We start from the raw sequence: 25,609 nt of genomic DNA, 5'->3' as shown, positions 1-25,609 counted from the left end.
CTTCTTTTCTTTTACCTCTCCCTTTTGTTGGAGAAGAGGGAATCTTTCTCTTCTTTTCTTGGGACCTTCTCCCTGTTTCTCACCTATGATGCCTCCTGGGCTTTTCTTGGACCATAACTAGGTTTTTGGATTGTTGCTGCTTTAGCACATTTTAACCCCTAGGGAGCATGGCCAAGTAGAAAGTTTTACAAACCCAAGCATGCTTACATAGTCCTAAAATAGTGTCTACATAGGGGCATAACTTCTCTCCTCTTCCCCCACAGGACCATCTGAAACTAATGACACTGGACTAGGAGTCAGGAAATCTGGATTCTAGTCTTGGCTCTGCAGCTAATTATCTATGTGATCTTGAACTCGTCCAGGGGTGGGGAACTTTTGGCCTCAGAGGCCACATATGACCCGCTAGGTCCTCAAGTGTGGCATTTTGACTAAGTCAAGTTTTATGGAACAAATCCTTTTATTAAGGAGATTTGTTCTGTGAGGTTTGGATTCAGTCAAAAGGCCACACTTGAGGACCTAGCAGGCCACATGTGGCCTTGAGGCCAGAGTTTCCCCACCCCTGGGCTAGTCATTAAAGCCTCCTTGGGCATCAGTTCCCTCTTCTCTAATATGATGGCATTGGGTTAGGTTAACTGACATTGATGTCACATTTTAAATACTTTGCACACTTGACCCTCACAATGAATATGTCAGGAAGGTTGTATGTGTATTATCCTCATTTTACAGATAAGGAAACTAAGACCCAAAGGACCTAAATGACTAGCCTGATGTCATGCATCTCCTCAGTGACAGGGTTCTCATTTAAATCCAAGTCTTCAGACTTCAAATCCAATGCACATGGGGAAAAAAAAGGTTTCATGCCTTTTGATTTTATTAAAGTCAATCTCTCTAGATCAAGTTCTCCACCATGACAAAGAAAACTACTAAGCAAAAATCACCTGATACTGAGAAAACCGTTTCATGATTTAGGTTGCAGAGAGGGTTCCAACTTGCATAGGAAGAGGGAGTTCCCTACATGAAAGAAATCACAGCTACACAGACACAGTCCCTGTCCCCATCTGTCCTAGTAGTCTCCTGGATCCCCGATGGGAGCTATGTTTCATTTTCTGTTTTCCTTGACCTTCTTTGCTTCTTCTAATACTCTGAAGTCAAATTACCTAAGTGATCTTTTTTATTCACCCTGGTACATGTATCGTGTTCTTGGTTCTGTTTCTTTCCCTCTGAACCAATTTATACAAATCTTCCTATCTTTCTTCAAATTCCTCCTCACTCCTCTTACTTCCCAATAATATCTCATTATTCACGTGCCATGGTATTTTTTTCAGCCAATCCCCATTCCAATGATATTTCCATGCCAGGGTTCTCTCCAGACAGCTAACAACATAAGATTCTATGCCTCAATCTTAACCTGGCCTAATCATCTGCAGATAATTCAACCTCAATTCAGTGTAGAAACAGGGCTAAGAATTGCTATTACTATGACTTGGGTGATAGTGTAAAACGAAGTTGTTTACAACAATGTGACAAGTGGGCAGGGAATCAAGACAAGACATATGGATTATCTCTGACTAGCTAGCTAATCAGAGTACCTCAGATCCTGGGAACACAGGAAATCCCAGATGGCTTAGCATATGGAACAGCTTCAGTCAGTCAGATGAAGCTACAAGTGACCTGGAGAGCTTTTAGTCCCCACCCACACCTGCCAATCCTTTTTCTTCTATATTTTTTTCCCCAAAGATGCAAACGCATAGTATTATGAATAGCTTTTTAAAAAATCCATCCCCCTCAGGGCAACTAGGTGGATAAATAGAACACCGGCCCTAAAGTCAGGAGGACTTGAGTTCAAATCCAGCCTCAAACCAAACACTTGACACTTACTACTTGTGTGACCCTGAGCAAGTCACTTTAACCCCGACTGACTCACAAAAAAAAACAAAAACAAAAAAATCATTCCCCCCCCCCAAAAAAAATCATTTTCCCCTGGGAATGTGAATTACCTGACCTTTTTCCAGATGAAAGCCATCCTAACCCCCATTTCTATTTTGACCTAGATATATAATCAAATGAGATTTGAAAAGTCTTTAAAATTGAATCCCTTGATAATTAACATAATATGTATTCTCTCTCCTTTCCAAAACAGTTTGTGTGAAGCAGAACTATTTTCTTTGCCCACTTCACAAGGCAAGGGACTGTATCACAGCAGAACACCTCTCCCTTTCGAATAAGTTTGTTTAGGCAAGCTAAAAATATGAGGTTTTAAAAAACAATTTCTCAGTTAGAAAAATGTTTCATGAGAAATGTCCATACAAACAATTATCCAAAGACCATATAAAACAGAAGGAAAAACTCAAAAGGATCTCCAAAATTGTGCCACTGGAGATCAAATTTTGTTTGTTTTATTATAGGACATGGATTCTTAATTTTGTTGTTATTTTAGATATTTTGATAATTGTATTCCAATATAACTGGTTTCCTTTGTAGTTCTACTTTATTTTATGCGTTTGAAAATATTATTCAGAGGTCTATAGGCTTCACCACACTGCCAAAGGGTCTATGACAAAATAGGTTAAGCATCCATGTTATAGGGGAAAAGGTAAGAAAAACCTTATTTGAAGAAAAAGTTAAAACAGAAGATATAACATAATAAAGTTAAAGAAGCACTGTAATTTGGAGTAGTAGCAAATGGGACACCATGCCCTCTTCTATCCCAGTCACTCTCATTTAGTGTTCCAAGGGATTTAAGCTAAAAATTCTTTAATAGTACTTTAAGAAGTAAACAATTGCAGAATAGTATAAGTAATGTATTAAATGACACTAAGGTAATTAATAGATTCACAATATATTTTGTTGTCATTGAAAGGGAGTCAAGTAACAAAAAACAGTGGGACCCACAATTCTAACCCATTAATAAGAATGAATGTTATAGCAAGGTTTATTTATGTAAACAACAAAAGAATTCATCTTATGATTAAACAAAGACATTATTTACATATTACTTACATAGCCCTGTGCTAGTTTCAAAATGCTTTCATATGTATTATTTCATTTAATAATCACAATAGTCATGAGGGGGACAGTATGTGTTTTTGCCATTTTATAGAGGGGGAAAGCCAAGGTTCAAAGGGACCTGACCACGTTTACACAACTAATAAGTTTAAAGGACTTAATGACCTGTCCCCTTGATTTTATCTTAAACATACTTTTAAAAAAAGAAAAACTAACAAGCATTACTCAAAACTTCCCAGGTTGATAACAATATTTCCATCTTTTCAGTCTCTCACTATTACAAAGTACTACTCTCATCAAAAGGTCTAGTTTTACTTCATTCTTCAGATCTGTTGCCTTGCTAAATCGAACTGGCTTTTTTTCCCCTCTTTACTTCTTGGAAATAAGCACTTCCAAAGCCTTTTGTCTCAAGCATGCTACTTCATTATCCTTTTCCAAAAAGTTTCCTACTTCCTTTCTCCCTTTCCCTCCCAAAAGGGAGATTCAAAGTCCTGAAAAATTCTTTTCTATCCCTCTTCCACATTTTGCCCTATCTTGATGAGTCATGGTTTTTTTTAAGTCCATCCCCACCTACTTCCGTGCTAACCAGAACAGTTTTATAATCAATATCGCCTTGTGACTACCCACCTCATATTTCAAATACACTGGGATTTGCATGCCATCATAATCTCTTCTAGAAAAAAATACTTTTCTATGAGTTCTTCCAACCATAAGAGGTTTTAGTCTGCTATATGCTACAGCAAAACATATTTATTGCTTAGCAGAGTTTTGTAATTAGACAAGGTGTAAAATTTTTAAAACACTTGAAACATTCTCAGTATGACATAATTTCATCCCCTCAACACCCCAGGGATACTCAATAAGTAAAAACTTTTAGGTATACAAAAAAAATCCCAAGAAATGTAGCTGCTGAATGTGTTTGCAGAATTCAGTTCTGAACTTGAGTTTGTTCCCCCATCTGTCTATTGCAATACCAACCATGTTAAAATGTTCAAACCTAAAATTATCTATGGCCATATCAAACCAGATATTTTGTGGCTATATTGATTTTTTACATGCACAAAACACTTGTGGATATGCATACCTGCACCTCCATTTTAGTCAAATAGTTCTAGCAATATTGTTCAATATTTCCAAGATACATGTTTTTAGAGGTTTGAAACATAACTGAAGTTTCTTCTTTAGGTTGCTTGCCACTTATGATTGGAAGACCTGAATGCAAGCCATTAGGAGAGGTTAAGCTCCACTCACCTAAGCTAAAAAGCCACCTTTCTAGTCAAAATGTGAAGGGAGGTTGTGAGTTTGGGAAGATTTATGCAACAAAAAAAAAAAAGCATATTTATACATAGACCTACATAACAATAAGCTTCTTTATTGTCCCTTGAATTTCTTTTTCTGGACACTCCCTCCTCCCCTTCCCCCCCATTGCTATAGCTCTAATAATACATCAATAATTTATCATCTTAGTTGCTCAAGGGTATTGAGAAGTGAATTGTTCAAAATCACAGCTAACATGAGGGACAAAGAACTTAAAATTCCAGTCTTCTTGGCTTCAAGATTATTGTTCTAATTTTGGTATCTCTTGTCTCCTGAATCAAAGGGTCTTAAAACTGCTCAAAGTTGATATGGGGGGTGGGGGGTGGGGTGAGGGGGGAAGAGAGAATGAAAAAAAGCACTCATGCATCAGAAGTTTCCTTTTTGAAATTTTAACATTTCCAACAATATTACAAAAACCAAAACAGATAAAGGCTTCATTACTCTTTCAATCTCAGTATAGGAGATGTTAAACAACCGTGTAGACATTTAACTCCAACACTAGAACCTAAATGACTTGTCATAACAAGTGACTGGCTGAACAAGAAACAGGACTGTGTACTTCATCCAAACCCTATTTGTATTACAGGCTCAAACTACCTCAACAGACACTCCATCTTAAAAATGACAAGTTTTTTTTACCAATGGATTCCAAAAGAAAAGAGGATACTGGGGCACCTAGGTGGTGCAATGAATAGAGTTTCAGCCTTGGAGTTAGGAGGACCTGAGTTCAAATGTGGCCTCTGACACTTGACACTTAACTAGCTGTGTGACCCTGAGCAAGTCACCTAACCCCGATGATTGCCTCGCCAAAAAGAAAAAAAAAAAAAAAAAGGAGAGGATACTTCTTTACCCTGGGCAAGTCACTCAACCCTGTTTGCCTCAGTTTCCTCATCTGTAAGATGAGTTGAAGAAGGAAATGGCAAACCATTCCATTACCTTTGCCAAGAAAACCTCAAATGGGGTCATGAAGAGTCAGACATGACGGAAAAATGATGAACAACAAAAGAGAACTCTTGGGATGTTTTGAATTGGATCTCCTATAGGCATTTCAAGTTTAACATTTCCAACATAGAATTTATCGTTCCTCTAAAACACACTCCTCTTCTAAATTTCCCTATTACTATCAAGGGATACCACCATCCTTCCTTCCAGTTATCCAGATTTAAAACCTCAGGGCCATCCTCCACTACTCATGAACACCAACAAATCAATTGCTAAATCTTGTCTTTTCTATCTCCACAACATGTCCCCTTTCCTACTACTCCCACAGTCCCCACCACCTCATTATTTCTCACTTGGACTAATATAACAGCTTCCTAATTGGTCTTCTTGCCTCAAGTGTCTCAGTCTAAACCATCCTCCCCACAGCTGTCAAAGCAATTTCCCTGAAGTATGAATGTGACCACATCACTCTTCATTACCACTCAATGAACTCCAGGGGTTCTGTATTACCTCCAGGATTAAACACGAATCCCTCTATTTAGAATTTAAATCTCTTTATGACCTAGTATTTTCCTACTTTTGCAGTATTCTGACACATATTTTCTTCCACACACTATCATAACAGCCCCTTCCATGACTAGCTCTCTATGACACACCATCTCCCATCCCTTTGCCTTTGAATCCACCTGTTCCCAATGCCTGGAATACTCTCCCTGCTCAACTTCACCTCTCAAAATCAATGATTTCCTTCAATACTCCACTCAAGCATCATCTCCTACTTGATGCCTTTCCTGATCCCCTAACTGCTAAGACAATGGACTCTGAACCTTTTGGAATCTTTGGTTCCATCCCTCACCGAAGCCATTGTGTGTCCTCTCACTGAGCATGTACTCTCTCCTTCTTTCCATCTCAAACTTTGAAAATTGCAATTAAATCAATGACCATTACCTTGAAAAAAGGCAGGTCAATGGACTAACAGACCTATTGTTCCACTCACCCAAGGAGCTCAGACCATAACTGCCTTCTAGAGACCACTACACCCCAACATGTGTGGTTTCTTCCATTGACAAGTAAGGTCCTTGAAAGTTTTGTTTTGCTTTATATTCGTATCCTCTGAAATTTAGCTCAGTGCTTAGCAAGTAATAAGTGTATAATAAAAGTTCATTCATTCATTCTCTCCCAGAACCACCTTGCATAAAGTTTGTATATATCATGTTTATACTTATCTATGTAGACCTTGCTTTTCTTTCCCCATTAGAATGTAAGTTCCAGGGCAGAAACCATTTTATTTTTTTTCTTTGAATCCCCAGTGCTTACCACAGTGCTTGGCACATAGAAGGCCCTCAGTGAATTCTTATCAATTGAGTAAACCTGGAACCTAAAAGCAATTGTTGACCCTGGCAAGACAGGCAAAATAGTTTCTCTTGCCTGTTCCTCAGGGCTTGAGACATAAGTCTCAAATAACATCTGTCTGTTCTGTTTCAGGAGGAGTGAGCCAGTTAATCAGCATCTATTCTATGTATCACTCCTAACATTCTTAATTCACCATGTAGTATGGTGTAAGAAGGGGAAAGTGTTTCAGCTAAACTAACTCAACTTCCTCTATCCAAGCTGTCCCACACCCATATTCTCTAGGCTTGCAACAGGTCAAGTGAACCCACCCAGCTGGTATCAAACACTTCAAACTTAGCAATCTGAAACAGGAACAAAGATAAAGACTATTCTTTAGGATAGCTACCCTCCCCCTTGAGAAAACTCATGTAGCCAACTCTCTCAGAAAAAAAAAATCACCTGTTTGCTTACCCATAAGAAGTTATAGATATTCCCCAGAATGGAATGCTCAAGGATATAAAGCAGTGATACCTGAGCTCAGGCAATCGCACTACCAACTTCATACACCTGAACAATTGCTAAAATGAGAGAATGTCACTATTACAAAGTACTACTCCCATCAAAAAAGTCTAGTTTTTCTTCATTCTTCATGCCTGTTGCCTTACTAAACCCAATTTTTTTCTTGTTTATTTCTTGAAAATAAGCACCTGCAAAGTGTTTCATCTCAAAGAATCTTACTGTTATCCTTTTCCCAAGAAGTTTCCTACTTCCTTTCCCCCTTTTCCTCCCAAAAAGGAGGTTCAAAGTCCTGAACAACTCTTGTCTGTCCCCCCATAGTTTTTCTCATCCCCATCCTTGTAATCTTTTTTATATGTTGATGAGCCATTTTTCCCCCATCCATCCCTATCTACTTCTGTGCTAACCAGAACAGTTGTAGCCAACACTGCTTTGTGACTACCCACCTCAAATTTGTGCACAATTACAATCTCTAGAAAAAAAATACTTGCTCAGATCCTTACAATCTAGCCACTGCTCAGATTCTTATAATCTAGCCAACAGCTCACTAATGTTCAGACTCCTTAAGAGTCTGCCCAACATGACAGATGTTCTAATAAACTGTGTCTTTGGCTGGGGGGAAAAAACTTTTCTGTGAGGTCTTCCAACCATAAGAGCTCTCTCTCTCTCTCCTGTGTGGTACAGCAGAACATGAGGAAGAAAGAAGGAAAGAAAGAAAGAAAAAAGCAGGAAAGAAAGAAAAAAAGAAGGAAAGAAGGAAGGAAGGAAAGAAGGGAAGAAAGAGGAGAGAAAGAGAAAAGAGGAGAGAGAGAAAGAGAGAAGGGGAGAGAAAAAGAAAGAGAAAAAACCAAGTCTTTCCTCTTATTTAAAATGGTTTGCAGTGAAATTTGAAGTTGTTTTTAAGACTAGGAAAACAAAGATTCATTTGAACATCATCTTCTAAACTGATAAATGTCAAACAGTTCCTGCATTGATTCACCTGACTTCAGGTTTCAAGGATAAGAGTATGGCTGGAAGGGGCAGTTTCTATGCCCAAGAACAATTTCCTGGCAGCATATTATTTACAAGTTAAACTTGAGATTCTGCCCAAGTTCAACAACTTTATTTTGTTATATGTTGGGGGGTAGGGTTGGGGAGGAGGGACAGGTAGAAAAAAAAAGACAAGGAAATGGGAAATGTATCTTTATTTAGGGAAGTGGGGGGAAATAGGCATGCAACTTTTATATACCAATTAGTGACTGTTTGAAGTCACTACCTATAACATATGAAAACTATCAGATTAAGATAAGCTGATAAAATAAGTCTCTAATTTAGATAGAGTACACCTAGATAGCAAAGTAGCATCCAGATATGTATAAGTACAAGAAGCAAAGATTCAAGTTAGTTAAGAAATCACAAACATGCCTGTTTCTACAAATGCAGGTCCTACAATTAGTAAATAAATATTACTAAGTCTCAATCATGAGAGGCAGGTTGGCATAGTAGAAAAGGCATTGGTTTCATGTTCAAGTTCAAATGACCTCCTTAGGCCTCAGTTTCCTTATCTGTAAAGGAAAGTGGTGGTCTAGATGATCTCTAAGGTTCCTTCCTGTTCTAAACCAATACTCTTATTTTTTAAATGTGTTATTTTATATGTAATACACATTTCCAGTGGAACATTAAGACAAATTATCAGTTCATTTTATTTGAAATAACATTAAAAAAGATAAGGAGAAAAGATTAAATCATTTTTGTAAAGGAGTCATTATCAAATGTTGCAGAAAAGTTCCTGTCATTTTTGTTACTTGGAGGGAAAACTTATCTGTGTGACCTAGAAGAAAGGAAGACTTTGCCTAGAAGGCAAAGGATGTTTTTCTTGCCGACTCTTGCTTGATTTTCATGGCCTTTCATACCTTTCTCGTGCAAGCAAAAATCTTATCCAAGATTTTAGTCACCACAGAAAAACCCACTCAGCCAAAAGAGGATTCACACCAGAGTTGTGCTGGAGCTATAATTGAGCATTAAAAGTTTCCGTTTGAGGTCTTATACCTCAGAAATTAAGCTACCAGTCATGGATTAATTGTTTTGTTGATTGTCTAGACTTAAGAAAGTGATGCAGAAAATGTTAAGAATGCAGATTAAACTTAAAAGTATCCTATGTACCTGGGAGCCAATTGTCAAACATTTACCAGAATACTCTCCAGTTCAAAAATACCAATTTAAAAGATTCAAACTGAAATGGGTAGTACAGCCTTAGAACTTTTTGCTCAAACATGGGTGAATATGCAGCTGCCTTCCAACTATTCCTCCTGCAATCCTAGAGAAAGCCCTTGATATAGATCAAAAGACCTGGGTTTAAAAACCAATCAGGAACAAAACTACTGTATAACCTTAGGCAAGTTATTCCCTCCCAGCTCGAAATCTATGATCCTAAAACTGAATAATTATCCCTTCTTGGAGCAGCAGAACCACTCTGTGGATAAAATAGGGGTCTTCCATCATCAGCCTGGACCAGATCAGTCAGTTCACAAACATAACAAAGGTTTACTATGTGTCAGGCACTGTGCTAAATCCTGGGGAATACAAAGGCAAAAAACAGCCCCTACTCTCAGGGAGCTCAAAGTCTAATAAGGAAACAACATGAAAACAATTATGTACAAACAAGATACATGTAGCATAAACTGGAGACAATCAACAAAGGAAAAAACACTAAGGGGGAATCAGTGGAGGCTTCTTGTAGAAGGTGGGATTTCAGCTGTGGTTTGAAGGAAGCCAGGAAGCTGAGATGAGGAAGAGAATTCCAGGCATGGAGGGCAATAGTAAAAATGCTTGAAATTGAGAGATGGAGGGGCAGGCAGGTGGTGCAGTAGATAGGGCACCAGCCCCGGAGTCAGGAGGACTTGAGTTCAAATCCAGCCTCAGACACATGACACTTACTAGCTGTGTGACTCTGGGAAAATCACTTAACTCCAACTGCCTTGCCATAAATGAATGAATGAATGAATGAATGAATGAACAGAAAAATGAGAGATGAAATAGCAAGGAGGCGAATGTCACTGGATTGAAGAATAAGCATAGGGGAGTTAATATGTAAGACGACTGAGATGATAGGAAGGGGCCAGGTTATAAAGGGCTTTTGAACCCCAAACAGGATTTTATGTTTATCCTGAAGGTGAGAGGAAATCCCTGGAATTTACCGAGTTGGGAGGAGGGGTAACTAAAGTTCTGCCTTTTGGATTAGCATTAGAAGCACCTTTCAGATCTGGGGCACCAGAGGGTACTAGGTGCTACTTGGGCAATAGCTATACCAGGGGTAGGGAACCTGTGGCCTTGAGGCCACATGTGACCCTCTAGGTTCTACAGTGTGGCCCTTTGACTGAATCCAAACTTCACAGAACAAATTCCCTTAATAAAAGGATGTTATCCTTTTTATTCATTTATTTATTTTCTTTATTATTTATTTTAATTACTTATTAAGGGGATTTGTTTTGAAGTTTGGATTCGGTCAAAGGGCCCCACTGGAGAATCTAGAGGGCCACATGTGGCCTCAAGGCCACAGGCTTCCCACCCCTGAGCTATACCTATGCTCTCCCCATCCCAGACAGATGTTTCAAAATCCACCTGACATAGGCCCACTAACCAGGTAGATCCTTTACGCTCTTTGAAATCTGACCTTATTTCATCCTTGTACCCTTTGAAGCCTGACCTTATTTCATACTTGTTCGTACTTAATCCAACAAAGAACTAGTGATTATTAGATTCTATTTATTTAAAGAAAAAGCAAAGCCAGAATAACCAGCAGTTGGATAAAACAAAGACCTGTGATATACATAAGGAATGTTGGATAACAATCTTCTTGAGGTACACTTATCTGTTTTCATTTATTTGACAAAACCAGCAAGAATTGTGGAGGCTGTAACCGTATGTTAGAAATGTCTTTCACTCTTTGCACTAGGATTGCACTTGTTCTTACATACTTTACACATACACAAAGGAACTACAACAAAAACATTACAGATGAAACTTTTAAGGAATGGGGCTGCATACTAAAATCTTGCCAACATTTAACATAAGAGAGAGCTAAAAAATCCCTTTAAATGACATTTAAATTTCTTCAAGATATATAAATGAACTGAAAACATATCATTAGCCATTGTTTAACATAACCTAGACGTTGCTCATTTGAAGGCACTAACTCCCCAGGGAAACCTGAGAACTAAAATTACCACAGGTAATCCTTTCAACAGAAAAAGGTAGAGGGAGGGAAGGAGGAAGAGAAAGAGAGAAAGAGAGAGAGAGAGAGAGAGAAAGAAAGAGAGAGAGAAGCTGTCTCTCTGAGACATGGGGATGATAGGATCAGGGTTTTTTTTTTCTCCTCCTTACTCTGGAAGAACTGAATGCCTACAAAATACTTTTAAACCACATTCAAAATATCAATTAGTATCATATCTAGAGTTTTCTTTAATAAAGTCTGATTTTTCTTTTCCCTTTTAGACTTCAACTGTTGAGAGATGTCGCATAGATTTAAATGTTTGGCACAATTTCAATGTACTTATTTGTTGAATTGCATTCATTAAGAAACTACCCCATAAGTTTAACAATTATCCAGTAAACGCCTACTTACCCAGCAGCACCTTTATCAAATCAATTTCTTTTCTCCAAATTCTGCCAAGAGTCAGGAAGGAAAATTTTAAAAGGCCTAAAGATGAATGTCAAAGTCCAACACTTCACTCATTGCAGATCTTCACTTAGAGAAGACTAACTCTGGATCTGTGACTTTATAGACATGAGGAATTCCCAGTGTGGAAACTCCCTCTATTGACCCAGATCAGCAACTTGTCTCTAAACTCTTAGAAAGTTGCCTGGGAAAACTGAGAGATTAAGTGACTTGGTTCACAGCGAACAGTATGCATTCACAGGCAGTCCTTGAACCCAGATTTGTCTGATTCCAAGATCTGTCCTCATTCACAAAGCCATGCTATCAGAACAGATTAACTTTTGTAAAAGACATGGTTTTAAAGAATATAAATCTATAAGATTGCTGCTCTGGTTTTAAAGTTCAGAAGCAGCAAATCAAGAGTAGAAAAGGTGGTTGCTAAGTGTGACAGTAGATGGCAAAGAAAAGGTAAAAAAAAAAACTTTTAAAAAATAGATACAGGGACTGAAAAGGCCCAACAGTCTGTGAAGGGACATTTAGTGTGCTTCCAGACAGTCCTACAGGTTTCAGTTGCCCCTCTGGGCTTCAGTGATTTGCAGCACAGTACCTGATGTTCATAAAGATGACCTTAACTAACCAAGTATGGTCAGTTTGAGAGTGGGGGGGGTGGGGAGGAAGAGAATCAGTATGAGAAAGATTGCCATTCAAAATGACTAAAATAAAAGTTTAGGTGCTTAAAAATACAAATTCAGCTATTTAGAAGGTGAGAAGGAGAAAATCTAGCTATGCAGAATGACTCCTTCTCTGAGGGTTCTATCTTTGCCAACTACTTTGAATTTGAAGAATTAGAAAGTTACTAAGTAATTAACTTTGTGAATACAATGAACATACAAAATAGTAAGTAAATTTGACAAAGACCAACACACACACACACACACACACACACACAAAGACTGTGTTCAGACGACAGACTAGGAAAAAAAAATTTCATGAAGTGAAAAAATGTGAAATATCACCTGCCAATAATTTGAGATGCAGTACTTCCTGGTCAACTTAGGATATAAAACGTCAGCATTAAGTGCTTTTGACTGTATTTAAGTTTGCTGACAAAACCCTAGGGGTGCCAAATGGAAACAGGCCACTGGTTCAGGATTCCTGCAGGGTGCCTATTGACTTAATTTTTAAATATAATGTTGTTTTATTGTATTTTTATTTATTTTGTTAAATATTTCCCAATTACATTTGTATGTGGTAGGTACATGTGGCCAGCCTTTACGACACCTCTGATCTAGGTCTTTAATTTGTTTTTTTTTTAAATGATAAATTGATGCCTTTTGATTTAATATCAGAGTCATTTTCAGATATACCCAAACACACTCAAAGAGCATTCTCTCATTTAACAAAGAAAAATGGTTAAGCAAACCCAATACTGAGGATATAGTGACAAGTATATACAATACTCTGCATTCAGTTCCCCACTGCTCTACCAAAAAAGGAGGGAGGTATGTTTTCTCACTCCACCACCAGTTAATTTCCATGGTTTTTTTTTTCTGGATTCCTCAAAATCACCATTTCTTAAAGTACATCAATGTTTCATTACATTCATAGACCACAATTTATTCAGCTCTTCTCCAGCAGACAGACTTTGTTTCCCTTTTGTTTTTATTTCAACAAAAAACTCTCATCCAACAGTTTTAGGCAGCTAGGGTGGTAAAGGGGATATAGAGCTGGGCTTGGAGTCAAGAAGACCTGAATTCAAATCCAACCTCAGACAGCTATGTGACCCTGGGCAAATCACTTAACCTGTGAGCCTCAATGTCCTTAAATGTATAATGGGGATAATAAAAGCACCTACTTCCTAGCATTGTGAGGAGCAAAAGCGCTTAGCACTGTGGTTGGCACATAAGTAGGTGCTTAATAAATGTTTTCTTCCTTCCTTTCAGTAATGACAAAAAGAGCTTCACTCAATAATAAGATTTAAACTGGAGAGAACTTGGAGATCATCTAGTGCAAGACTCCCATTTTACAGATGAGTGAACTGAGGCCCAAGGAGGTGACTTGGCAAAGGTCTCACAGTAGGAAAAACAGCCAGCCAAGTCAACTAGCATTTATTAAGCACCTACTATGTACCAGCTACTATGTTAGGCACTGGAGATACAAAGAAAAGAATAAAAAACAGTCTCAGTTTTCAAGAAGCTCACAGTCTAATGGGGGTACAATATGCAAACAATCATATATAAACAAGATATGACACAGGAGCAGCTAAGTGGCCCAGTGGATAGAGTGCCAGGCCTGGAGTCAGGAAGACTCCTCCTTGTGAGTTCAAATCTTGCCTCAGACACTTACTAGTTATGTGAACCTGGGCACTTAACCCTGCTTGCCTCAGTTTCCTCATCTATATTATGAGCTGAAGGAAATGGCAAACCATTCCATTATTTCCGCTGAGAAAACCCCCAATGGAGGCACAGAGTAGGACAGAACTGAAAAATGAATGGACAACAATATACAAAATAAATCGGAGAGACTCTCAGAGGAAAGGCATTAAGATTAAGGAGAATGGGGCAGCTAGGTGGCAAAGTGGATAGAACTCCAGCCTTGAGTCAGGAGGACCTGAATTCAAATTCAGTCTCAAACACTTGACATTTACTAGCTGTGTGGCCCTGGGCAAGTCACTTAACCCTAATTGCCTCATCAAAAAGCAAAAAAAAAAAAAGATTAAGGAGGACTAGGAAGGGCTTTTTGTAGAAAGTAGAACTTCAGCTGGGACTTGGAAACAAGGAAATAGAGGTGAAGAAGGAAAAAGCTTCTAGGCATGAAGGACAGTAATGGAAAAATGCATGTTTTGTTTAAGGAATAGCACAGAGGCCAGTGTCCCTAGATCAAAGATCAGAAGGAGGGGAGGTAACGTATAAGACTGGAAAGGTAGGAACGGGCCAGGTTATGAAGGACTTTGAACCCCTAATTGAGGATTTTATATTTAATCCTGGAGGAAGCAGGGGACCACTGGAATTTATTTAACTCAGGTTCTCTGACTCCATATCTGACAATTGTTCCACTACACTGCTATACTTTTCACATTCAGAACTATGGTAACAAGTCAAATTCTCTTTCTTTAATTTATCAAATAAATTTGTAAATAGGAAGGATTTTTTCCTTAAGTACCAGATTTTCATATGCCTCTGATTTTCACCAATTTACTTGCAAGGCCATCTGTATGTTGTAGAAGGGATGGTGAATAGGTTGGATGAGATGGCTCGCTAAGGTTCCTTGAGAACTCAAATTCTATGATTCTGTATTAACATTCTTACTACATTTAGCTCACCCCACTATCTCCCATAACACTAGAACAAGACAATAAAAACATCTGTGAAACACCTAGGAGTAATTCAAAAGTTCCCATGAAAATGTAACGAAAAACAAGGTATCAGGAAGCTCCTGCTCCAAGAAAAAATAAGACGTAAAAGATAAATATGTCAACAAGAAAATGAGAGAGAACATAGCTAATAGGGAATTAAAAGCCAGAAGTAGTTTCAAATCCCAGTGGTGCTACTTACTACCAGTGTGACCTCAGGCAAGTGCTTAAGTAAGTGCCCAGGGTTTCTTATCTATGAGATAAGGGGACCAGACTAGTTCAGCCCCAAATTTCCATTAATGCTCTAAGAAACAGAAGGAAAGAAGAGCATAACTGACCAATTCTTATTAGGATTAGAAATCAAAAACATTAAGCATAAGGGTTGCTACAGCATTTCTTATGAGTTAAGGGAATGGAACTTCTTTACCTGGCAGTGTGGAGAAGTAGAGGGCTAGATTTAGAGTCAGAAACACTTTGGTTCAAATCCAGTTTCTGGCAGTATGACCCCAAGCAAGTCCCTTAATCTCTCAAATCTCACTCTCATCTACTGTGAATTAGAGTCAGGCTCAAGGACCTCTACGGTCCCTTCCAAATCTATAGGATCTATGATCCTATCATTTCTATATATAAGTTACTCTACTCACTATCATCTAGATTTTTAGTTACAGCACACTATAAAGACACTATGTCTTTTTTAAAAACCCACATATTTGTAAATGAAGTGGTATTTCAGCCTTAACTATTTTAATATATTTTGTTTTTACCTTACATTTACAGATTATTCCCACCTTGTTAGAGATTTATTGTAGCAAAGTAAAACAGTTAAGAACTAATAATACTGACCTCATCTGAAAGTACATGCAATATTTCACATCTCTAATACCTCCCACCTCTCTATTTTTCAAAATTAACAGAAATTTATTTCTCACCCTCCTATCTCTCCTACTCCATTAAAAACAACAAATCTCTTAGAACAAATATGCATAGCCAAGCAAAACAAATTCCCTCAATGACCATGTATATTGAGTGTATGCATGTAAGTTTGTGATATTATCTATCTCCTCATGCACCCTATACGTGTGTGTGTTGTTCCTGTGTATAACTAGATACCTCCTGCAAGCTAAATCAATCACATATCTATAATGGATGCCATATTTCATCATTACCCTCTGGAATCATAAACAGTCATTGTATTAATCACAGATCTTATAGCTTTTAAAGTTGTTTGTTGTTATAGTGTTATTATTCTCCTGTTATTGTTCTCCTGGTTCTATTCATTTCCTTCTTCATCAGTTTATAAAAGTCCTCAGTTCACTTTTGTAATATTGATGTTATAGTATATATTGTTCTTCTTGTTCTGCTTACTTCACTCTGAATCAGTTCATATAAGTCTTTGTCTTTTTGAAATCATGTTTCCTAACTTCTTAGAACATAAAAGCATTCTATCACCTTCATATACCATGACTTAATCAGCCATTCCTCAATTGGGGGATACCCTCAATTTCCAGTTTTTTTGCTACCACAAAAAAGCTACTATAATATTTTTGTACTTTTCCTTTTTCCTTTGATCTTTCAACACAATCTACCTATTAAAACATAAACCAGTTACAATGACTGTTAAAGTTCTTATTAGGGGATTAGTAAAATTATATCTGAACTTATATATATATATATATACACACATACATATATATACATACATATATATACATACATATATATGTGTATATATACATATATATATATATCCTTTTCAAAAACCCAGTGGATCAGGAAAGATTGGCAGAAATCCAATGGATTATTAAGAAATACCCTGCATAGAAAGAGCCTCTAGGTTCCAACTGAAGAAGCTGCAGTCCTAATTGATGTTTTATTTAAACTTCATTCGCACTTGGGCTTATCATAACTGCAGAATTTTAGTAATTAGGTTTTTATTGTTATTGTGAGGATTTTATAAATATCACCTGTGCATTTCTGTAGCTCTTCAAACTGGTTAAGTTACTAATAACCTAGATGGAAAATTGTGAGTCCCTTAACACCCAAAAAAATTGAAAGCAAAAAAGCAAACATATCCCATAGAGCAACAAAATCAAATTCTAACACTTTAATCTATTAATATTTTCTTAAATTTGGCCTTGGCAGAGCTAGTAATTTTGACAAAACTCTTACAAGTTTGTGTAATTTTTGTGTATATGACTAAGGCATGATAACTTGACATTTTACAGAATAGTTTCCTTTAAACTTTTAACAAACCACAAACATGGGGAACGTAAAGGACTTTTTTTTTTCCTAGATACAAATTCATACTATGATAATAGCAGACAGTTATAAGACCCTTAGGCTTTTCTCTCTTTCCTTTTTTTTTTCTTTTTTGGTGAGGCAATTGGGGTTAAGAGACTTGCCCAAGGTCACACAGCTAGTACGTGTCAAGTGTTTGGTCTGAGGCCGGATTTGAACTTCGGTCCTCCTGACTTTAGGGTTGGTGCTCTACCCACTTGGCCACCTAGCTGCCCCCTGACCCTTAGGCTTCTCAAAGAAAAATCATGACTTACATCATCTCATTTAATGATCACAACAACTCTGAGATAAATATTATAGGCATTACACATTTTACAGATAAGGAAACTGAAGCTTAAATAGGTTAAGTGAGATGTAGATTATCACATGGATGCTGAGTGTCAGAAGGTGGTTCAGATGACTCAGACCCCACCCTGGAGCTTTAGCTCCAGGTGTCTTAAAGAACCAAGCCAGGATTGTGACGTTCACAAATTCTTCAAGAATCTGCTTAGTGAAAAGGAGCAAGTATCATTCTCTCACACACATATATACAGATCACCCTACACTTCACAAAAAAAAAAAGTTAAGATCAGTTCTAAGTAGAGATTTAATTCTATCTTACAGCTCTTCTGAGTTAAGGTATTTCTAATCTCTACCCTTTTTTTCCATCAAAGTCCTCCAAGGCTGGAATGCATTCATTCCCTCTCATCTCCCCCTTATAAAATGCCTATCTTCCTGTAAGGGCCACCCCAAGTGCCACCTCCTACATGAGCCCTATCCTGATCCCCTGTTACTAGAAACCTCTCTCTCCAGAAGTTATTTTGTTTTATTTGCCAGTGTATAAGGTGTTTTGCCCTGCTCTAATAGAAAATAGGCCCCTTGAGTACAGGGACAGTTGCACTAATAAAAAGTGTCTGTAGCAGTGAATTGCATTGTTAAATTCATCTCCAACATCAAGTAGAAGTGGAAAATATATTTTTGTTTGTATTTAAGAGGTTGTGAAACTAAGCCATCCTTCCACAACTGAGATCTTTTTTCTTATAAATGTGACTTTTCTGTCCAACAGTATAGAACCTCTTCACACTGTCTCATCTGAGGAGATTTGTCAATATACTCTTCCATAAATCTTCCAGAGTGACAAATGCAACATGCTGGGTTGGATGCCTTCTTGACATTACAGACTAGTGGAAGACAAGTTGTCCTGCTACTGGCCAGAAATTTCAACTAAGGAATTTTAGAAATGTCATTGTCTCAAGAAGAACACTACTCAGAAGCAGCCTGTAGCAGCTAGAAATAAGTCACTATTCTCAAAAAAAAAATTACTTTGCAGTCCATTATTTTAAAAACCTATCTGGAAAAAGGAAGAATGCAATTATTTTCCCCAATTTTTCTGGATGGGGTAGGTAACCAATTTTAGAATATAAGCTCTTTACAGTCAGGGATAGTTTAATTTTCTTTGTATCCCTAGAGCATAGGAGAGTATCTAGCACACTGGAGGGGCTATTGACATTGACATCTGATTCTTTTAATCAATGATGGAACTGAGAATCTAATGTGGTTTCCTCATCTGTGAAATGAAGGGGATGGACAAATCTTTAAAAGTCCCTCTCAGCTCTAAAAGTCCATGATTCACAGGTGAATCATAGCACCTCAGTTTTGGTTATTTAATTGCAAAGAGTTGGACCAGAGGATATAAGTTTGGAAAGAACCTCAGAGATCTTACAGGTCCTACAGGTAAACTAAGGAAACTGAAGCCCAAGTGACTTGCTCAGGGTCCCACAGATAATAGTAGACTATTCTCAACAGGAACCAGCCTTGCATTTTGTACAAACAGAGATGCATAACAGCCTGTTTTTTCAACCTTTCCTTATTCCTTATTATTCTTCAGCATTAATTGAACTACAAATTCAAGTTCATTGTACCAGCATTTGCCCACCACCTCTAAGAAATGTTTTTGGGAGTGGTTAATGCAGTTTCTAATCTAGTGATGTTTATCTCAAAAACATCTGTATTTTCAACAGTATCCTCCCAGCTCCCCACACCCCATGTAAAGTTAAACTTACTGATTTAAGTTTCATTCTGAGATATAAAGCTAAATAGCTACACTAAATAGCTTTACATATTTAAAGCAAGGTACAGCCATCACTTCAGAGTTAACATAAGGGTAAGCTATTTAATTCAATAGTAAGATGTGTGAATCACAAACTTCAGCAATTTTCTTATCTGTCAGAAACCTGAGCCTTCATGGAGGACTCATCGAGAAGTCCCACAACCATAGGCTTCTATGTGGTACTTTGCAGATCCTTAGGCAGGTAGAATTTGAGAGATTTTCTGGCAGCATATTGTTAATTGCCATTTAATTGAGCTACTACAGTATATTAGAAAAAAGGGGGGGAGGAAACAAGGGCAATTACGAAGCACAAACCTGGAGTCCCTAATCCACCATAATACTCAATTCTATGTTTTAAATCACATCCTGAGGTGTCCAAGAGTAGCCTTATTTTCTAATGATTACATTTTTTAAAAGAAATTTTAAATTGCTTTATGCCCAGAAGGTAAGCACTTTAATTTGTAATTCATACCACTTTTTCTTAATGCAATTACAATTCAGTTCAAGTTGTTTATAATCTTGGTTGAGGGAAAGAAAAGTGGAGGAAGAAGAATGTTGTTATTAGATATAGGCTTTTTTGTGGGGTAAAGAATGAACCTCTACTTAATTACAAAATCCACAAACTCAAAGAGATGTGAGGAGAAGGGAAGGACAACCACCACACTATAGCTCAAGGAAGCTTTCATTATCCATTCCTATAATTCTCCTAGTATGGTCTTTCAGTGATAAAACTTATTTTGACGTCTCAACAAGACAAGAGGCTTAGAACAGTAAATGTCAAACTTTATATTTACAGGTTAAAGTTCTCTTTTGCACTAGAGGTTGCCAGATACAAATATAAATGAATAGGATATACTGATTTAAACACCTCTTTCAAATACATGGCAAGAAATCCACAGTCCAGGGGCAGCTAGGTGGGGAGGTGGATAGAGCACTGACTCTGGAGTCAGGAGGACTTGAGTTCAAATTTGACCTCAGACACTTGACACTTACTAGCTGTGTGACCCTGGGCAAGTCACTTAACCCCATTGCCTAGCAAAAAGAAAAAAAAAAGAGAAGAAATCCACAGCCCAGAGTCTGGTTAATTAAAAAATGTGGAAGTTTGCTACTTTTTCTTAAAGTACACATCAGGCAATCAAATTCATTAATATCAATTTTTAGTACAGGAAGATAAACTAGGCAGCAGTCCTTGAACCAACCCGAATACTAACCCTTAAGTAACCGGTAAATGTGAAAATGCACACCTACTTTAAACAGTTGATGTGCTTGCAGGCTATGTGATTTACCTAAGTGCAAATTGAGTATGTTCTCCTGTTTTTGCCTGGTGCTGCAGTTACCCGAAGAACTAACAGGGCCTAGGATCAACTGTTGAATGCATTTCCCTCCAGTGGACAGAAACTTGTATGACTGACATGCCACACACATGGGAGGCATTAACCTCCTTCTCCTCACCCTCCTGGCTAAAGACGGAGGCCTGGGAAAAAGAGGATTCACACAGCTCAGCAAGTCTGTGAAAATCTGTAAGGCTACTGACATCTCAGAGTTTTAGCTCATTTCAAATACTCTAACAGGTGCCACAGGGATCCGCACCTAGAGCAAGGCGGCAGCACTTTTCCTTGGCAAATGATTAAATCAGTTTTCCAGGTTGTCCCTAAACAGTGGCTTAATTATCAGGGCCCAGCCCCTCAGAGATACCGCCAACTCCGCCCCCCACAGATACACACTTTTTTTTAAGGAAAAAAAAAAAGAAACCACTTCCTGGCACATGTTTAGGACTATGAACTCAGTACACGGAGCCACGTGGTTGGTGCTAATCTGCCCAGATCCACTCATGATCAGCTGCATTTCTCCTGGAGCCTACTTCCAAGGGCTGCCTCTCACTCTGTAATCATATACCATCTCGTTTAAGTCACGCGGCCTCAAACTCGTTCCCCGGAGCTAGTGCCTTAGTCCTCCCGCTGCAGCCATCCCAGTGCCACTCAGTTCAGACTAGGGGCCAGCGAAAGGAGGGGTGTGGGGGCGGGGACCAGACATCCCGAGTGTCTCACACGCATGCATGCACACTTGAACACGCACAGACACCTGTGAGAAAAGAGCCCGGCTCCTCCCACCGAGGCTGGGATGAGAAGAGACGCCGGCTCTGCCCAAAGGGTGCCAATTTCCTTCCCACGCATAGGCTGGCATCAGCGGAGACAAGGGGCGTGAAGAGAGCCCGCTAAGGGGCGGTAGACCTCAGCACCCACCTGCAACCCCAGCAAACAAACTTTCCTTACAGCATTGCGTGGCTGGGGGGAAGAGGACGGCGCCTCCAAACGCGGCCCCCCCAGATCCCCAGGCTGGACAGCTGCCTGTGATACTTCACGCTCACCTGACTCCCCCAACCCTTCTGGGGTGCTCTCCACTAGCGGACTACAGAGTTGGGGAGAGGGAGGAAGACGAGGGGGAGGAGAGAAAAAGGGAGGAGGGGGAGGAGGAAGCCATAGGGCGCTTTACAACTGCAGCTTCCAACTTTGCCAGCCATGAAGTAGGGTTTCCCTCCCTTCCCCTCCTCCCCGCGCATCCGGGCCCCTTTCTGCAAGTTAGCCTCCCCTTCCACAGGTTATTTTTTGTGGTCGGTGGCTATTTAGCCATCTCCAGAGGAGAGCGCAAAGTTCGCGCGGCGAGCGTACTTACAGCCATATCGAGGTCTCTGCAAGGGCGACGACAGCTCTTCATGATGCATCCTGCGCTGTGCCCGCGACTCCGCGGCCGGCTCGGTGCGCTCCTGCCTCTGCGGCTCGGGGCTCGGGGCTCCGCTCCGCTCGCTTTTACAGCGCCTGAGGCGGCTTCGGGCTGCGGCGCCAGGCTCCTCTATAATCTGCAGCTGTCTGTCTTCCTGCGCCTCTCCCACCTTCTCCAGATAGGTGATTCGCTACCTCCCAGCACTCTCCTAGGCGCCCGCAGCTGCTTCCTGGCTCTACGATTACTCAGCTCTGTGCGCTGACACCCAGAGGAAAAGTGAACTCTCCTCCCTCCCTCCCTCCGGCCGCCACCGCCTCCTCCTCCTCCCCCATCGTGTTTCCTTTCTCCTGCAACCCTGCCCCGTTATTCACACCCAGGCCGGGAGCTGGGGCCTAGGAGTAGCGGCCCCTACCGCCCATGGCTGGGCACTGCACGGAGTCTAGGGGGCACCCCCCTCCCTACCCCCCCTCCCTACCCCCCCCTCCCGCCACCCAGTCCCGCCGGGGTCTCGAGGAGGGGGCGGACCGGCGGGAAGCTGGACCGTAATGGTTGCACAAATCCTTGCGCGCGCGAATACACACGCACACACACACACAAACACACACACACACACAAGCTTGTTAGTGGCGGGCGATCGGAGCCCTGTGTGACAGCAAGGTTTTTTTTTCATTTCTGGCGGTTTAGGGGTGGAAATGAAATGAAACATCTTAAAGAAAAGAAATGACACAGCAAAGGAAACAAGGCTCTTCGTTCGCTGCGGGTGTTGCTGAGTTACCAAGAGACAAACAGCTGCTACTCCCTTTCCTTCTGAGGACAATTGCTTGTCAACTTTTTTGTTTGGTGGTTTTGTTTTGGTTTTATTTATTTAATTGATGTATTTATTAACACTGAAGAAGCAACTGTTGCCTTGGGCTCTAAAACTGGAAGGCCACCCTTGGAATCAACTCTCACTCACCTTGGTTTCCGGTAAATTGATAGAATTTATAGAGAACCGAAATTGAGTCTTTGTTGTTTGATAAGTTGTAAACCTCCCACCCTCCCCCAAAGCAGCCATTCAAAACACAGCTGAGAACCAAACCCATCTTCATGCCTTCCTCCTCAAACAAACAATTGTCACCCCAGCCCAGCAGAGGTCTCACCCCAACGGAGTAACCTACCCACCTAAGAAGCTGAGGAAATTTTATTCGTTATTGTATGGTTTAAAACTACATGGCTTTTCTTCCCGAGGCTTGTTTTCTTCTAGTGCCTGGGAGTATGATATCTATCCTAAGTAACTTGTGGCCTTTCTCTCTACCTATGTGCCTAGGCCTTGACTGTACCCTTCCTTCCCTAGCTTGCTTTTCTTACCTCTACAGGACAAACAACCTTCACCTATTTACAAAGAAAACTGAAGAGGAAGAATAGAGGAAATGAGTTTGTTTTTCCTGTTCTTATCCTAACAGATCCCTTTTCTATCTCCGAAGAAAAGGGACAGGTTAAGAATAGGATTTAATCCTCAACTTCACCTTAAAATACCATTTTATTTCTAAGTTTAGTTCAGGTGCTACAACCTACTACTAAAGGCCTATCCTGATTCCCTCTCAAAGTTACTAATGCCCTCCCTCCCTTCAGGAAATTTCTATATATGCTTTGTACCTATTCTATAGGAATTAATCTGTTCTCTTTTGTTCCCCCCCCCCCTTGTTGTTCAATTTAGTCTATGTGACCCAATCTTGGCAAAGATACTAGAGTGGTTTGCCATTTCCTTCTCCAGTTCCTTTTACCAATGGAGAAACTGAGGCAAACAGCGTTAAGTGACTTGCCCAGGGTCATACAACTATTAAGTGTCTGAGGCCAGATTTGAACTCAGGAAGATGAGTCTTGATGACTCCAGATCCTGTACTCTACTGCACAACCCAGCTGTTTCCCCCTATTAGATTGTAAACTCCTTGAAGATAGGTAGTTTCTGTTTTTTGTCTGTCTCCCCATTGCCTTTCACGGTGTCTGGAACACAATGGCCAGTAAACAACAAATGTTGGTTGAATTAACAAATTAGTTGTTTTATTTTTTTAAGTAAACAGTGACAGTTGATGACAGTAGATGACAACCAATCAGAGATGCCTTTCTACATGGGATGGGAGGTTGGCCTTAGATGATCTTAAAGGTCCTTCTAACCATTTAATTTTGGGGACTTCATATATGACCATCAAAGTACAGTTGGGGAAGAGCCTTAATTCCTCATAATTCATTCACCTTATATTTATTAAACACCTACTCAAGCATTTATTAAGTGCTATTATTTGCCAAGCAAGGTAAATACAAAGATAAAAGTAAAGTCCCTTCTCTCAAGTAACTTGCCTTCTCATCCAATAAACATTTATTAAGTGCCTACAACATGCGTGCCAGGCACTGTACTAAATTCTGGGGATACATTTAGTAAAAAGAAAGACAATCTCTCCCCTCAATGAGCTCACAATCTAAAAGGAAAGACAATACACAAAAGGAGGTAGGAAAGAAGAGGAGAAGAAGGAGGGACAGGACATCAGTGGGTATCCAGCTCTGGGCATCTTGCTCCATGCATGGAATTGAAACTAGGCAGGGTAGAGATATAAGGTGAAGTGGACCTTTTAAAGGGTGTGACAAAGTGCACATATAATATTCAAAATGCATCCAGAGCAGATGATTACAAGGTAAATTTGGAGGGAGGAGGGAAAGAGACACTAACAGCTAACTTTGAAAAGCTTGGAGAAGTAGAATGTGGTTTTTGAGCTAAGTCTTAAAGGAAACAGAGATTCTAAGAGTTAAGGAGGGATACATTGATGGTGGACAACCCGTGCAGAAGCATGAGTAGGGGAGATGGAGTATTGGAGATCCCAGTATTGAAGAAAGGCAAGAAAACCAGTTTGGCTAGATTATATTGTGTAGAGAGGTGTTGTGTATAAGAAGGGTGGAAAAGTAGAAAGGGGTCAGTTAGGAAGGGCTTTTAATGACAGAAATTTATATTGGATCAGAGAGGTTACTTGGGAGCACTGGAGTTTATTAAGGGAGAAAGGTGACATGATCAGACTGGTGCTTTGAGAAAATCACTTTACTGGCTGAATGGAAGATAGATTGGAGTGAGGAAGAGCCTTTAGGCAGCTAGACCAATTAGGAGGCAATTTCAGTAGTTCAGGTAAGGTGATAGAGGGTTTGAACTATGTACCTATAGAGAAAGGGAGAGATGTTGTGAAGTTAGAAATAGTTAATAAGCATTTATTAAGCACCTACCAAGTGTCAGGCACTGTGCTAAGCCTTGAGGATACTAAGAAAGGCAAAAGACAGTGTGTGCCCTCAATGAGCTCACAATCTAGTAGGGGAGACAATAAGCAAATAAATATGTAGAAAAAGTTAGGTATGGGGTAAATAGGAAATAAATAACACA

The 25,609-nt window shown here is 39.5% G+C and overlaps 1 protein-coding gene across 1 annotated transcript in view; it reads right to left on the bottom strand.

Annotated features, from left to right (window-relative positions):
* The window catches only part of IQGAP2 (IQ motif containing GTPase activating protein 2), a 340,576-nt gene extending 318,096 nt beyond the window's left edge, over positions 1–22,480 (bottom strand). The window contains exon 1 of the mRNA XM_027863404.1: positions 22,162–22,480. Within this exon, the coding sequence (XP_027719205.1) occupies positions 22,162–22,210 (49 nt within the window). The 5' untranslated portion in view covers positions 22,211–22,480. The remainder of the gene's footprint in view (positions 1–22,161) is intronic.
* Positions 22,481–25,609: the final 3,129 nt, after the last annotated feature.

This window comes from Vombatus ursinus, unplaced genomic scaffold, assembly GCF_900497805.2.
Source record: "Vombatus ursinus unplaced genomic scaffold, bare-nosed wombat genome assembly UNPS02014772.1, whole genome shotgun sequence".
In the NCBI taxonomy this organism is placed as follows: domain Eukaryota; kingdom Metazoa; phylum Chordata; class Mammalia; order Diprotodontia; family Vombatidae; genus Vombatus; species Vombatus ursinus.
Note: the sequence above shows the minus strand (reverse complement) of the source record. Positions and strands in the feature narration are given on the sequence as shown.